Here is a 15,799-nt window from a genome sequence, read left to right on the forward strand (position 1 = left end):
GCCTGGCTATTGGCCGTTCAGCTTTTTATTAGCCCATTCAGGTGCCTTAGGCAGGCAAGGCGAAACAGCAATGCATCTTTACATAGTGAAACAAATGCAGCAGAAACAAAAGCAACACGTCTTTGCCTAATTAAACAAATATTCCACAACACACACACACACACACACACACACACACACACACACACACACACCTCTATGTGGTATAGGCTGGTTCTCAACCCCCACTCTTCTCACCTCAGCCTCCTGAGTGATTAAAGTACATCATGCCTGGATTTTAGCATTCTCATGACCCAAGCATGAAGTGGGTGTGGCTTTAGTTAACCTTCATTGCAAGGCTCTGGGCTAGGTACTTTGATTCCACCCTAGAGAAGAGGAGTCTCAGGCTTATAAGGATATATGCTTTGTTAAAGTCACCAGGCCAAGAGCAATGCATAGGAGGGCCACCTGCTGAGAGCTTGCTTCTGGTGGCTGCCACATGTCCCTGTAGGGAGGAGTTTACCAGGCAATAGTGCAGGTGACTCTAGCTGTCATATGGCAATCATACCTCAGCGGCTGAAGAGCCCCACCCTTCAATGTGAAACCTAGATTGCTGAGCTGTCTCAGTCATGGGGCCAGGGCTTTTTTTTTTTTTTTTTTTTTTTTTTTGCTTTTTTGAGACAGGGTCTCTCTGTGTAGCTTTGGCGCCTATCCTGGCACTCACTCTGGAGACCAGGTTGGCCTCAAACTCACAGAGATCCCGAGTGCTGGGATTAAACGAGTGCACCGGGGCTTATCCAGAAGACATAATGGCCTAGAGATGGCAAGGAGAAGATAGGGAAAAGCTGGACAAGAAAGTCACATGCTGGGGGCTGGGAAGATGGTTCAGGGTTAGACACAGCACATTTTGGTTGCAGGATACAGAGAAATAAACCTGGAATTGACATGAATACCATCAGTGGTATTGCTCTGCCAACAACCCTGCATCATACAATATTGACTGGCCAGGAAATAGGTGCCCACTGTAGCAATAGTGGCAAGCAAGTCACAGCAGTAAACAACTGCTTTTCAATCAGATTTGAGGCCTGAGCCACAGGAAGAAATTCATGCCTGGTACCGTAAACCTGCTCAAAAGCATGGCTCAGGAGGTTCTAGGGGAGAACATGCTACTATTGTTTTGGTTCTCAACATGTTGCCAAACTGCCTTCTAAATAGTTATGCTTATTCACATAGATCAGTGCTATTCTGCAGTAGCCAGTAGTTAATGCAGAGAATCATAACTGAAGAAAGTACAGAGAACAAATGGCAACTGAGTGTTCAGCATGGGATGGGAAAATCTCTCTCTCTCTCTCTCTCTCTCTCTCTCTCTCTCTCTCTCTCTCTCACACGCACGCACGCACGCACGCACGCACGCACGCACGCACGCACGCACGCACGCGCACACACACACACACACACACACACACACACACTCACAAAGGTTCACAGAGGAGGGGCAGAACAACGTGAGAGCTGGAGGACGCAGAGGAGGGCTTTGAAATGTTGACGGTAGGGCCACTGCACCATGAACTCACTGTAGCTATGATTACCTGCATGAGATCAAGCCAGCGAGGCAGAGCAGGACAAGGGCAGGAAGCAGCCAAAATATTACAAGAATGATCTCCACGCCACTTACTGATATTCTTCTCCTCTGAAACTTCTTGAACGAAGCCATCACAGTTCACATCTCCCTCAGCACCATGGTCCATGCTTCTACTCTAATGGACCATTAAGGTTGAACTTAAAATGTTCAACCACTTTTCTAGTACGAAGTCCTCGGACAAGCAGCATGGTCAAGCCTGTCACATCAAAGCCCATTCCCTGGTACTAACACCTGTCTTAGTCCTTGTGAAAAGACACCATGACCCAAGTAAACCTTATGAAAGAAAGCATTTAAGTGGGGGCTGGCTTACAGTTCCAGAGGCTTAGTCCATCATCATCATCATGGCGAGTAGCATGGTGGCGTGAGTGGTGCTGGAGAAGTAGCTGAGAGCTCTGTGTCATCCTGCTCCACAGCCCGAAAGAGAGAGCAACACCGGGCCTGGTTTGGACTTGTGAAACCTCAAAACCTACCCACAGTGACAGTCTCCCTCCAACAAGGCCACACTTCCTAATCCTTCTAATCCTTTCAAATGTAACACCACTCCCTGGTGACTAAGCATCCAGATATATGAGCCTATGGGGGCCATTTTTATTCAAACCACCACAGTGTATTATTAAGAAAAAAGAGGAAAGGCTGTAAAGAGGGGAGTGGAATGTGTTGGGGGTGTCTAGGGGAATGGGGAGGGGGAATTGAGAGTCCTAAGAGGAAGTGGGAGTGGGGAATGCTGGAAGCAGATAACCATGATGCATTATCTACATATATGAACTTGTCGAAGAATCAGTAAACAAGTTCTAAAAGAAACCATTCCCTTTGTTGCAGTGGACGCTTCAAGTCTGGCCACAGCAGTGACTTGATGGAGAACAGAGCACTGCCTCATCATGGAACATTCGATTGGATGGCACCAGCAAAGAGCGGGAGAGTACAGACTTGGTAACCAGACTAGCTGGATTGGAATGCTGCTTCCAGTCTTCAGTTATCCTGGGCCTCAGTTTACTCACTGTGAAATGGGAATAATGATCCAGTAAAAGCCCACATAGCCATCACAACTGGGACTAGGGTTTAGTCAGTTACTGAAAGCTGCAAGGGATTTCTTTCCCTTGATGTGCACTAGAAAAGCTCTCTCTACCAATAGTCTCATTCCCAGCCCTTTGTTTTGTTTTGAGACAGGATCTTGCTAAATTGCTGAGGTTAGCCTTTGAGTTCACTGTGCAGGGCAAACTGGCTTCCCAAGTAGCTGGGACTGTTAGACCCCCAGAAAACTCAGGTATCCGGGGTCCCAGGCCACGACCGCGGTCACCCCAATCACCAGGCGGATTCGAGAGCTTGCTGCAAACTGCATGAGGCTTTATTGTAATTTAATGAGCTAACCCCATGTTAGCTCGGGTCTTTCACCCACCCGCCATGGCGGACGGCTCGCAAAAGACTCTGAGAAGCCACAGGACCTTATAGATCTTATAGGGCAGCGTAAGGGGAGTGTCTAGGGGTACGCACAGGCTCACTATTGGTGTGCCTCCAGCCTTGGAGGGCTTGCCCTGTGTTGATTGGTCAACTGGTTGTTATGGCCCATAGGCCCTCCCAGGGTGGTTGCTATGCTCTGCCTCATTGCTGTGTGCTTGTCCGTAAAGCACACCCAGGGTCGTAAAGCATAGCGCCACCAGCTAACTTCTGATTGGTTCCTTGTCACAAGGCAGGCATCTGACTTTCTAGTGACTAAGACAAGGTCATAGAGCACGTGTTCGGCCGTTATGGCTGCCAAAAGGGAAGCTGGTCCCTTCAAGACTACAGGTGTGCACCGTCACACCTGGCTTGTGTGACTTTTTGTTTGGGTTTGGTTTTTGGGTTTTCAAGATAGGGTTTCTCTGTGGCTTTGGAGGCTGTCCTGGAACTAGTTCTTGTAGACCAGGCTGGTCTTGAACTCACAGAGATCTGCCTGCCTCTGCCTCCCAAGTACTGGGATTAAAGGCATGCACCACCACCGCCCAGCTGCTTGTGTGACTTTTAAAAGAAGTGCTAAGAATAGAACCCTGGACCCAGAGCACATTAGATAAGCGGTCTAACACAGAGACCCATTCCCCACCCCCAGGACATCCTTTTAAATGGAAGACGTATGTTTGTTTATTTGAGTATGGGGGTGTTGTTGTTTGTTGGTTGGTTGGTTTTGAAAGACAGGGTTTCTCTGTGTAGCCTTGGCTGTCTTGGAACTTACTGTGGACCAGGCTGCTCTGTCTTCTGAGTGCTGGGATTAAAGGAGTGTACCGCCACTGCCTGGCACCCGTGGAAGATTTTAGTCAATTAAGAACAAACACTTGTTTCCCTTCCAATCTATTCCTTGAGTTTAGCTTCACACATTGCCCCCCATGTGTGAAAGACACCCAGGACTGGCAGGCAACTAGTGGAACAACAGGAGTACAGAATTCTTGACCACTGAACTGTCACCCCAGCTGCCCCCTGGATATTTCTTTCCACATCTTTTGGAGTTGTATCTTCCATGCCCAATTTAAAGTGCTTTTAAATCACAAGTCTTTATTGAGCTTTCATAAAAAGCAAATCTCTTCCTTTGTGCTCATATTTCACCAGCTTGTGGGATGCCTAATTCAATTGCCTCTTTACAAAAACCAGTGTGGCTAGTGCAAACCAGTTTGGAAACAAACCCAATAGACTCTTGGCAAGCATGCAATTTGATGGCAGAAAGCCAGAGGGGACAAGGGTGCCAGAGAATAGCCTGCTGGCCACTCAGCAGGCGTGTGGCTGGAGTGTCCCATTCAAACAGTCTGTAGAGCCCCGATTAGGGGGTAAGCTGATTAAACAGATTGCTAACAAGAATTTTGTTGTCACCCTAACTTTAGCAAAGGCTCCATAGTGTGGTATTGACTTAGGGAGACACCTGCTCAGCAAGACAATTCATTCGCCAGCCTGTCTTACAGCCACATGTGATTTTGGGATAAGCCTCACCAATGGAGTGCAAGTTAAAGTACAGGTTCCAGGAATGGCCTCTAGGGGATAAGGAGAATTCTCCATCTCTGTCTGCAGTATAGATGCAAAGGACCCTGTGCCCTGGGAAGTGGTGGGTCACCATGTAAGTGGCCAGGAGCTTCAGGTGAAGGAAAGCCGGCATCCCGTCAGAATGCTTGCCTGGTTTATTAAGGCAGCTAGCGTCACACGGTGACAACTAACCATGTAAGTGGTTGTGACAGTCAAATTAGATGATACAAACACAATAGACTCCTGAGTGGCACTTCCTACTGTTTCAGGTTCCCAGATACAGCTGAGGTCAAACACAAGGTACTGAGAATCCCTATGTTCCAGAAAGTTCCAAGACTCACCTGCAGGCCCTTCTTAGAAACATTCTACTGCAATGAACTAGGGGGTTCCTAGTGCAACCCCCTCAGTCTACATAGTAAAGTCAAGGGCAAGTTTCCAGGGCCAGGGAACAGGTTTAGGTCCTGGGCCTACATTATACCAACTGTGAGACCCTGGTAAAATTGTGTCAGCTCTCTGGGTGGCATTAAATGATAGTATCTATCACCTTGTTGCCTTATAAAATTCCCCAAATAAACAGAGACTGTGAGGCCAGCTTGAGTCATGGCTTCGTGTTCTATTCCATGATCCCTCTGTCCTCTGCCCCCCTTTTCTCCCTGATTCCTGATCCCATCAATCACTATTTACATAGGTCTGTTTGTTGTCTACTTGGAAGCCAGAGTAGTTTTGGCTCAGAGAAAAGTGAGACTGAGAGTCACAAAGAATAACAAGAGCCATCCAGGTCAGAGCAGGCAGTCTGGGGAAAGCTTAGAGGGGACAATCTGGCCAGGAGGGGATGCCATAGCCATCTGGGGTGTCTCAGCACAAAGGATCTGGAAGACACAGTAGGCCTGGGAGCCGTGGAAATCTGGTCCAGTCGGGTGGAGGCTTATCTCAAGGTCCCAGAGGACTTTAAACAGAGTGACTTGGCCATGGTTGTGCTTATAAAGGTCTTCCTTGGTATGCAGTGTGGCCAATGGGAGAAGGCAATCATGATGGGTCATCCATCCGACAGACAACGTACCCTGCCTCAGGGCCTGATGATTAAATAATACATTTGACACAAATAGAAAAACAGCAAAATACCCTCCCCCCAAGAAGGGCAAAATTATCACCACCTCACACGGAAGCTTGGGGCAGGCCTCAAATAGACTGCACTTTTACATCTGGGCAACAGGGGGCGGCAGTGACCTCTAGTTCCAGGACTTCCATCAGCTGGCAGCCTCTTCACTATTCACACTTAGAAATATCACTGGTGGCAGCACCATGTTACTGGTTCCTCTTCCAAAGCCCATTTGAAGCCATTAATAATACACAGATTTTAGCGAAGTGGCACTCAGGGTGAGCTGGGGGCAGGGGACTCAGGAAATGCCCCGTCCTGCTTGGACCTGATGCTGCAGGGGGCTTGGGCGGGGGTGGGGATGGGGGCGGCGGGTTGTGGGGGGAGACAGGCTGTTCTTAAACAATCAACAATTGACCACTGTGCAGGGATAATTGATAATAGTTCAGCTAAAGTTAAGAAAGAAAAGGGAGGGAAGGAAAAAGACAAAATGGGAGGAAGGGAGAGGGGAGAGAAGAGAGATTAAAAACAAAGAGGAGGGGAAAGACAGAGGGGAAGACTAAGAGAGAAAGAGGAGAGAGGCAGGTGGGGTGGGGGGTAGAGCACTCAGGCCGTGGGTTTGGCTGGTTCTGAGCCTCCCAGCCCTGATAGTTACTGTAATTTTTTCCAATTTCAGTTTCTCCTCTGTAGAGCAGGAATCCCTTCAAGTACCTCTCATTTCATAAGGTCATGGAGAGGCAGACCATGACACAGAGAATGCTCACTAGACGACGGTACTGTGCTATCCTGGTGCCAACCCCTGGGCAAGGTCTACAGGACCAGATTCTCTAGAGTTGTTGCCAGTTAGAACAGGGAGGCCGCTGGGCATCTTGGCAGGCCAGGGATCTCTCTCTCTCTCTCTCTCTCTCTCTCTCTCTCTCTCTCTCTCTCTCTCTCTCTCTCTCTCTCTCTCCCCCTTCCACTAAGGGAGCCCCATCTTCATTATCTCCCTCAACATGCAAGAAAATGGGGTGCCCTGGTCCACAGAGACTGGCCCCCTGCTGGGAGCTTCAGCCATAGCCAACAGAGAAGTCTCCAGAGAGCAAAGGGTCCATGACTCGCAGCTCCCCTGCTGCTCCAACCCAGCACTAAGGAAGTGAGTGCAAACACTTTCCTAGGGTTCAGCATGCCAGACCCAGGAAGCTCAGCTGTGAAAGCCCAACGGAGGAAGGTCAGAAGGTATTCATCTATGAGCCCAGCTCCATCTCTTCACACAGGGAAGGCGCTCGTCCCTGCCCTCCACCGTTCTGACTACACAGAATTACGAAGGATGCCCTTCCCTTCTCTCTTTGTTGACTCTGGGAGACTGGCAGCCTTAAATCCTGAGGTTCATTCTCCTCTTGCCTTCAGGCCAGCTTTTGGTTTGGCAACCTTGCCCCACCAGTGGGAGGCTGCTCTCACTTCTAGATGTGGTGCTGAGCTTGTTTCTCTAGTTGGTTTCTCGGATGGCCTCAGTACCTACACTGAGCATTTCTTCTTTTTTGAGTCTGTTGAATGGGACAAGTCAGTCATTAAAGAGCACATGGCTTCAAATGTACAAAGCTCAGGGACAGGCAAACTCACACTTGGGGAGATGGAAATCAGATAGGACAGGGTTTATCTGATCACCAGAAGGGGACAGCAAGAAGAGCAGCACTTTCCTGAGGTGATGGGAACACTATATACCTGGATGGAAGTGTTGGTTACACGGTGCACGGTTGTAAAGGCTAAAGACAGGTTTGTAGCTTGTGCATCTAACTGTGTGAATTACATACATCTCAACAAAGTTTCATAGGGAAAAATCACTACTTAAGCACAAAGACTATTTTTGTTTGTTTTAGTTTCTGGTTTTTGATCAGGATCTCATTCTGTAGCTCTGGCTGGCCTGGAACCCAATATGTAGACCAGGCTGGCCTCGAACTCACAGAGATCCATCTACATGCCTTTTCCTTGGAGTTCTGGAATTAGAGGCATGTGCTGCCACACTGGCCAGAGACTTCTCTGATTGCCTCGCTTGATGATAACACCAGTTTAAAAAGAATTTGTTGCCAGACGTGGTGGCACACACCTTTAATCGAAGCACTTGGAAGGCAGACTCAGGTGGATCTCTGAGTTTGAGGCCAGTCTGGTCTACACAGCAAGTTCCAAAACAGCCAAGGTTGTTACACAAAGAAACCTTGTCTTGAAAAACAAAAACAAACAAACAAAAGTATTTGTTGTTTGTGGTGTTTGTGTATGTGTGGTATATGCGTGTGTGCACATGCATGTGTCCTGTGTGTCCAAGAGTGTATGTGTGCATGTGTAGGACCTCAGGCATTGCTCCTTGGGAGCTGTCCCGTTTTATGAGACAGTGTCTCCCACAGGCCTAGAATTTACTAAGTAGCCTATGCTGACTGGCCTTGGAGCCCTAGGAGTCCTCCTGCCTCTGATTCCTCAATACAGGTATCACAAGGCAGTACCACCACACCTGGCTTTTGTATGTAGGGTCCAGGGATTCATCTGGGGTCTCATGCTTTCTTGACAAAAATTTTACCAATGAGGCTGTCTCCCCGGCCCCCACTCCTATTTTTAAAATAAAAACTAAGTGGACCATGTAAGAGGATGTAAATTTTATATTTAGGTGGGGGGTTTGTTTGTTTTGGTTGACATGAAAACACAGGACACCAAACAAAATTCCACACGTGGTTTGGCTGTTTATTCCAGGCTGGTCGTGTCCTTCAGAGGACAGTCTGCTGTCCCTTGTCTTTCTCCTACTGAAGAGCCCTGGCCTACCAGAAGTGTGGAGCTGTGAACCTCCTGCTTTTTGGGTGCTTAAGAAATGTGTGTTCTTACAAATAGAGTGAAGTTCGTGGGTCTTGTAGATACTCCTTGGGGCAGTATGATTTCATCTCTTCATGTTCACAGAGAATTCTGCCACTGAATTCTTCCCAGGCAGGCAGAGTATTCTCAGATCAGGGAAGCCAAGCCCATGAGTCCACCTATAATTTTGACTTTGGAGACATGTGCACAGAAGTCCCAGAGGGGATTGGGGGTTTCAGACAATCTGATGCCTGGTACCCCCTTGTTCCCATTGTCCCCAGCATGGTGGCCAGGCTTTCCCAGCTCAGCTTAGCTGTAAAGACCCTTTCAGTGGTCTTTTTCATACTGGGAAGTCTGGAGAGAAAGTTGTCCTGTGTGCATGTTTGATAAGGAACTAGCCAGGGGAACCCAGAAGCCTGGGTCTGAATTAGAAAATGGAGCTGGTCATCCCTCAGTAGCACTGGACAGTGAACCCAACCAGGACAGTTAACTGCAGCCAAGAGCATGGAAAGGGACATGTGCCATCAGTCCAGGGCCGAGTCCCAGGGACACCCACTGAGAATGGCAGGCTCTGTATCTCCATCCCCAGTTGGCTCTAGAAGGCACCGTTCCATGAGCTGCGACTCCTGGCTGCCAGGCAGGGTCTGGGCAGACACAGGCGGCGCTGGATCTCCAGTTGACAGAATCGGTTCTGGTTGGAAACTCGAGTGGCTATACCCAGCCCACAGGTGGTTGAGCAGGGGCCCCAGGCTGTGCTAATTTTTGGACAGGGGACATCAGCAGATGCAGGAGTGACAAGGCCAGAAAGCTGGTGTCCTGGGGGATGAAAAGAAGAGGGTGAACATAGAGAGGTCGGGGATCTGCAGGCAAGTCTGCTCACTTGCTAGCCATCACAGGGTTCCTGGCAGAGCTGCTTAGCCTTAGTTTCTTCCTGAACTTCCTAACATTTGGGGTTGAATAGAACAACCGCTGGGGACTCTAAGTGCAGTGCACCCAGCTGACATTGGACACGAGATAACTAAAAAGGGACATCTTTCTTTTTTCTCTACTTTCCTACTCCCTGATATATAGTATCATGCAGACACACTTGTGTGGCACTGTAACTTGGTGACAATAATGCTGAAGGACCCAAGATGACAGGCTCACCAAGGCCTATCTCCTCTCTTCTGTTTGATATCCTTCCTTCTAGCCTGAGGACCAAGAGCACATCTGGCAAAGACTAGAGAGATTTTCAGTTGTCACAGTCAATATATACAAGGTTTTTTTGTTTTTGTTTTTGTTTTTTGAGGTTGGGAGTGGGGGTTGATGCTGACATCCAGAGTGTAGAGGCCAGGTTGTCTTTCTGCAACCCACAACATACCCAACAGCCCCCAACCACATAGAGTGACTCATCCCAAATGTCACTGGTGCTGCTGATGAAACACCTGCTTTGTACACACAGGCATCATGTGTTTATGTGTCAGAGCAGGAGGTGTTGATCAAGGACTGCTCAAGATACCAAGTCACAATGTTGCCGGCATCCCTGTCCGAAGGTGCAGTGTTTGCACAGAAACCACACACACCCTCCTAGGAACACAGGTCACCTCCGGGTCACTAAAGCTAGCTAAATGGGAATGTTATTGAATAGTTGTGAAGCCGTCTTTGCTAAGAAATAGTCTCAAGAATAAAAAAAAGTCTGTGCATGCTCAGTACAGACTCAATTGCAAAGCTATTCTTGATGAGCAGCTGGTTGAATCCTCAGGTACAGAGGACCAACTGTATGTTCATGACTCTGTTCATGTGCACACAATGGAGGTCAAATGGGAGGTAGGGCTTTTATCTTGCTTTTTAATGTGTAAGTGGAGGGCTAGCAGCATGGCTCTGAGGTACAGAATTTGCCTAGTGTGTCAAGGTTCTAGGTCAATCCCAAGTACTATGGGGGAGGTGTGAAATAACTGTGGCCAGCTAGATGACTCTCTCCTATGTGTGTAACCTGATGTGTCCTATGTCCTGATGGAGATAATGGTGGCCAGAGCACTTATGCAGTGTTAGCCTCAGATACCTTTACAAACCCTTTACTTGACCTAATTCATTTTGTGCTCGCCACAGTTCTAAAAGGTGGGTGTTCTTATTAGTTCCGCTTTATAGCTGGAGAAACTGAGGCAGGGAACTTCAACAGCTTTCTCAGAGTCACACAGCAAGCAAGACCAGAGCTGGGTTTAGTCACCTTCCCCACTCAATTCATGTGATATCAATAACATTTTTTAAGACACAGGACAACAAAATCCCAAAGTTGAAAAGTTTGTAGAAGGATGCAGCTGTCTCGTCTGTACCCGGCCCTGGGCTATGTCCCAAATTGCAGTCCTGCCTGCTTCAGCTTTTACCTAACCATTTACTAAATCCAGACAATCATGTACTCATAATATTGTAAACTGTCCACATGTATTAAGTAGCATAAATATATGTTCTATATGTGTGTGTATATTTTGTCACATTATGTTAGTCTATACTATATTTATTATCTACACTATATTATTTATATTGCTGCTGTGAGATGCACAAATTTAGCTGGAGCATTAACACTCCTCCCTCCTCTCCACTCTGTCGCCTGAACGTGAACTCTTATTTTTTTTAGATCTATTTTTATTTTATGTGTGTATGTTTTGCCTCACATACGTATGCATACCTTGTGTGTGCCTGGTGCCCACAGTGGTCAGAAGAGGACATCAGAAGCCCTTGAACTAGAGTTACGAAAGGTTGTGAGCTACCATATTGGTGCTAGGTACTGAACCAGGGTCCCCACACCATATCTCAAGTCCATCAAACCTTATTTTAAATGATTTATTAGCTGAAATTACATATCTAAGTGGTTGCCTCTTGTTCTGTCAGTTTCTAGGAGGCTCTTGCAGTATCCCAAAATCCTGTCCCCAACCCCAGCAGCTGAGGCTTCCGTGCCTGGGCCTACCCTATACTCACTCACCTTGGGCTGTGTGAGGCTGGATCCTCGGCGTCACTCCCTGGTCACACACCCACTCAGGACAGCACCTACCAGGCACCTCTACTCTCCTAGGGCGTGGGCAGTCCCAGCTGGGCAGCCGTACATCCTCACTGCACAGCGGCAGGCAGGTGAAGCCACCATCATTGCAGCGGCAGAGGACCCTGCAGTTGGGCTGAAATGTCTCCCCATCCAGGTACCTGTGGCCGTTCACCTCACAGCTTCCATCCTCCTCTTCCACTGCATAGAGAGGAGAAAGCAAACCAGCTCTGGGTCCTGAGGGCGGAGCACAAGACAGGCACCCTGCCCCAGCCCCTCCCCCATTGGCCTTCCTTCATCCTCAGCAAGACAGAGAGGTATCCAGAAGCCTAGCTTGGACCCCAGCTCTAAATTTTCTTAACAATGGACCAAGTGATTTCACTTCTTGCCTCAGTTTCTCTATACGAAAAATAGTGCATGTTGGTACTTATTTCACAGTGTGTCCTAGACAAAGAAATGAAATCGTGTGTAACGAATCTGACAAAATGAAGCCTTGGGTAACGGGATGGGGCTCGGTTGGTAGAGCGCTTACCCAGCATTGACTGAGTTCAATCTCCAGCATTGTATAAACTTGGTGTGGTGGCATGCTTGGTGGCACTCCTGCAATCCTAGCGCTTGGGAGGTAGTGGCAAGAGAGTCAGGAGTTCAAGGCCAGCCTGGGCTAGAGACTCTGTGAAGTTAGTGATATTTAGTGTTTATCAGTGAAGCACACTGGGCCTGGGGTTTCATGTAACACCCTCTCTGTCCTTTTCCTGTGTGAGGTCATCACTGTCTGCCAAGGTTTAACTTGCTGGCCATGGGACTTTGCAGTAGCTACTTAAATTCTCTGAGTGGCCCCATCACTGCCTCTTTGGAGAGCTAGAGCCCAGAGTGCTCCTCCTCCTCGCATCCCCTTATTTCTCCAGAGAGGACAACTGTATCAGCTCCCTGTCCCCACTGCCTCCAGATCACAGCCCCTTGGATACAAATATTAGACCTTCTGACCTGGTTGCCAGTGGTTCCCTAGAAACCACACAGGTAGCTGTGCCCTTACTCCCTATCTGGCCTTCGCTACCTCTGGGTTCACCCCAGCACACCCATCACACACACACATACACACACACACACACCCCTCCTGACCTCCACTGCCTCAGCTTTGGGCCCCTAGTTGTCAGGATGACCTGGTAAACAGAGGTGTGTTTATTTAGGAAAGTCAACTGGAGGCTGATAATTTTAGCAGGAGTTCCTGGCACTCAGAGGCCATCAGCTGGGAGCTGGCTGGGTATGGAGCGAGTAGGGCTGGGCAGCCAATAGTGTAGATGCCCTGTAAGAGGTGCCTTGAAATTGCAAACCCCAAGAACTATCTTGGGATTCTCCCTCCCATGTCCAGCTGCCCAACTCTTGTTTCTTCCAAGCTTTCTTCAGGGTCCCCTCTGCCAACAACCTCCCATATTCTCCCATGACAGCAGTCTTCACCTGAGGTCCCCAGGCTCCCCTGAGCACAAGCCACAGGCTTGCCATCTGGGGACTCTCAGTGCCCTTTCTCCCCTCTGGAAGTCACTGTCAAGGGCAGGAATCACAGAGCTATTGTTTTTTCCCTCCCGCCACTTGTAAGCTGTGTGACCTATGTAAGCAACTTGAGACTCTCTGAGCTGAGCTCCCTTGCCCGCAAAATAAGGGCAGCATTAGGATCTACCACAGTGTCAAGGACAAAGCAAAATTGGCTTGTAAAGCATTTCCCCACTGGACTTACTCAACAAAGGGCTCCTGTTACTGCCAGCCCTACTAGAACCTCTGCTGTCATCCACGGAATGCCACAGATATTTGCTGAGCACCTACTGGGGCCTAGGCTGCGTGCCAAGCAGTTGTAATTCAGGATATGTGCACAAATGGGCAAACATCCTCCCCGTAGGAGCACTCAGATGAAAATAAACACAGCCAACGAGGCGACATTGTGCTGGCTGGTGACCTGGCCTAGAGAAACCAAGGTGCCAGCAAGGAATTGCAATTTTTAAAATATGGTGCCAGGGCCTCATGGATGAAATAGTGTGTGAGCAGGAATGGGAAGGAAGGAGATAACTTCCCATGTGTGTATCTGGGGAAAGAGTGAGGGCAGAGGAACCACCAGGGCAAAGGCCCTGAGGTTGAGACCATGATTTGGGTGTTCAAGGCCAGTGTGGCTGGAGCAGAGAACAGGAGCAAGAGAGAGGATGAGGTCATTTTTTGTCAAAGTGTGAAGCACACTTAGATGAAATAGATTAATTGTAAAAATCTAAACCTTTGTTTCTCTAAAGTTCTCAACTGGGGTGACTTTGCTCTTCAGTGACCTTGGCAAGGTCACACCTGGTAGCTGATTCTGGCACCTCATAGGCACAGAGGGTGGTGCTGATTGTCAGGCCACAGAGAGCCTTTCCCAACAGTGGCCCTGTACATAGTCATCAAATCCCACCCCAGGGTGTCAGAGGACACTCAGGCCTGAACGAGTAGTGAGGAATGTCACACATCCAATGCCACTAGGAAACAGCACTGGGGTTTACACTGTAGCCCAAGGCTCCCAGTGGGGGATGGAGGAAGTGGACGGTGACTTAAATCTGAATATAGATAGGGCTGGCTGTAGAGCCTACAGCCTGCTATCTAATGTCTCTGAGCCTCAGTTTCCCTGTCTGTAGAACTTGTACAACAGGACTATGGGCCATGGACAGTGAGTGACCAGCACTTCTCCTGGCACACACCACACCCCATTGGAGTCTGCACTCTTGCTTTCCACAGGGATGTGCTTTTGCCTTGGGGCAGCTGTTTGCCCAGCTTTGGAGCTGTGACTTGGATGGGTGTGGATGGAAATCACCACCAGGCAAGTCCCAGCAGAGGGCAAGGGGGAAGAAACAGGGAGTGGGCCCAGGAACTCTTGTGTCACCAGTCCAGCTGAATGAACACAGTACCTAAAGTGAGCGCAAGAGAGATACAGAGAGCAGGACTCCATGTTGACTGTGAACCCCGTGGCCTTTACCACTCCCCCTCCCCAATTAGTCCAGCAAACCTACTTACAGAGGCACGTGGCCTCCCGGCCACCAGGGCCTGCCCCAGGTTGACAAACCAGGCCCTGGCTGGAGTCGCAGACATGTAGATGGTCACAGGACTCCCCCAGCCGTCGTGCACACACTTGACAGCAGCCACAGCCATCCAACACCAGGGGCACCCCTACTGGGCACTGGGGTGGTGTCCAGGGACAAGTACAGGATGTTGGACACAGCTGGGCACACACCTGAGGAGACAGAGACCTCTTAGCTTTGACTCTCAGGGAAGGGATGGAGACTCTCACAACTGGTCACTTCTTGGCCAAATCAGACCGTGTGGGACCCTTATCTTGGCCTCGGTGTCACACAGAACTGGCCTTGAGCTGGGACCGTCCCAGAGTGCCCTTCAGAGGCCACATGATGCTGTGTATTGGAGCAAGAACCCCAGGTCAGAGTTTCAGTGCTAGGCTCTGCCTTATTGGCTGGGTGGCCTGAGTGTTCCTTGAGTTCTCCAAACCTGGGTTTCCTCATTTGTAAAAGAGGGCAGGAAATGATGCCACCAACCCCTGAGCATGGGTAGGAGGTCAGCAATATGGTTTGCTTTCTTTTTGGGGGGCAGGGTGGGGGCATGTACATATGTGTGTGGTGTGCAGGTGTGTGTGTAAATGTGAAGGGATCAACATCCTGTGGCTGCATCTTTCTCCATCATTCTCCATCTTTATTTTGAGACAGGGTCTCTCATTGTGCCTGGTGATCACCAGATGGTTAGGCTGCCTAGCTAAGTGAGCCCCGAGGATCTGTTCATCTCTCTGTACCCTCAGTGCTCGGGTACAGATGTGTCTCACTGTGCCCAGCTGTTACATGCGGGTTCTGGGGAATCGATCTCAGGTCCTCAAGCCTGTGCAACAAGCACCTTAGCCACGGAGCTGTCTCCCCAGCCTCCTGAAGGTAGTTAACTCTGGTGGTCATCCTTGCTCATTACAATGAAGGCTAACCTATGAACCCACAGAAGAGTGAGACCCTGAGGGGTGAAAAGAAGCAAAGCCAATACTTCCTGGGTGAGTTCTTACCCTCAGGCTGAAGAAATCAAACAGAATGTAGAGTTTCCTGGTCTTGGCACAATCCAACATGTTTCCCAGCCCTGAGTACACATCAGATTAGCCGGGAAAAGAACAATACAGATTCCCAGGCCTCTTCTGGGACTCGGGAAACTAGAAGTCACAGAGGCAAGACCAGCAATCTATTTAAGAAGCTGGCTCTAGAAGCTTCTAGATTCG

General features: G+C 49.0%; 1 protein-coding gene across 2 annotated transcripts in view; it reads right to left on the reverse strand.

Annotated features, from left to right (window-relative positions):
* Nucleotides 1–8,311: 8,311 nt before the first annotated feature.
* Nucleotides 8,312–15,799, reverse strand: part of LOC100756544 (cellular communication network factor 5) — a 10,913-nt gene continuing 3,425 nt past the window's right edge. Inside the window, exons 1-4 of one of the 2 annotated variants that reach the window (XM_027423483.1) lie at nucleotides 15,593–15,793; nucleotides 14,554–14,770; nucleotides 11,476–11,730; nucleotides 8,312–9,332 (exon numbers count right to left, since the gene is read on the reverse strand). In XM_027423483.1, coding sequence (XP_027279284.1) covers nucleotides 9,112–9,332; nucleotides 11,476–11,730; nucleotides 14,554–14,770; nucleotides 15,593–15,652 — 753 coding nt within the window. In that variant the 5' untranslated portion in view covers nucleotides 15,653–15,793 and the 3' untranslated portion in view covers nucleotides 8,312–9,111. Of the gene's footprint in view, nucleotides 9,333–11,475; nucleotides 11,731–14,553; nucleotides 14,771–15,592; nucleotides 15,794–15,799 lie in introns of those variants that run through there. The other variant, XM_027423482.2, reaches the window with a different exon arrangement.

Source organism: Cricetulus griseus, chromosome 6, assembly GCF_003668045.3.
Source record: "Cricetulus griseus strain 17A/GY chromosome 6, alternate assembly CriGri-PICRH-1.0, whole genome shotgun sequence".
Classification (NCBI taxonomy): Eukaryota; Metazoa; Chordata; class Mammalia; order Rodentia; family Cricetidae; genus Cricetulus; species Cricetulus griseus.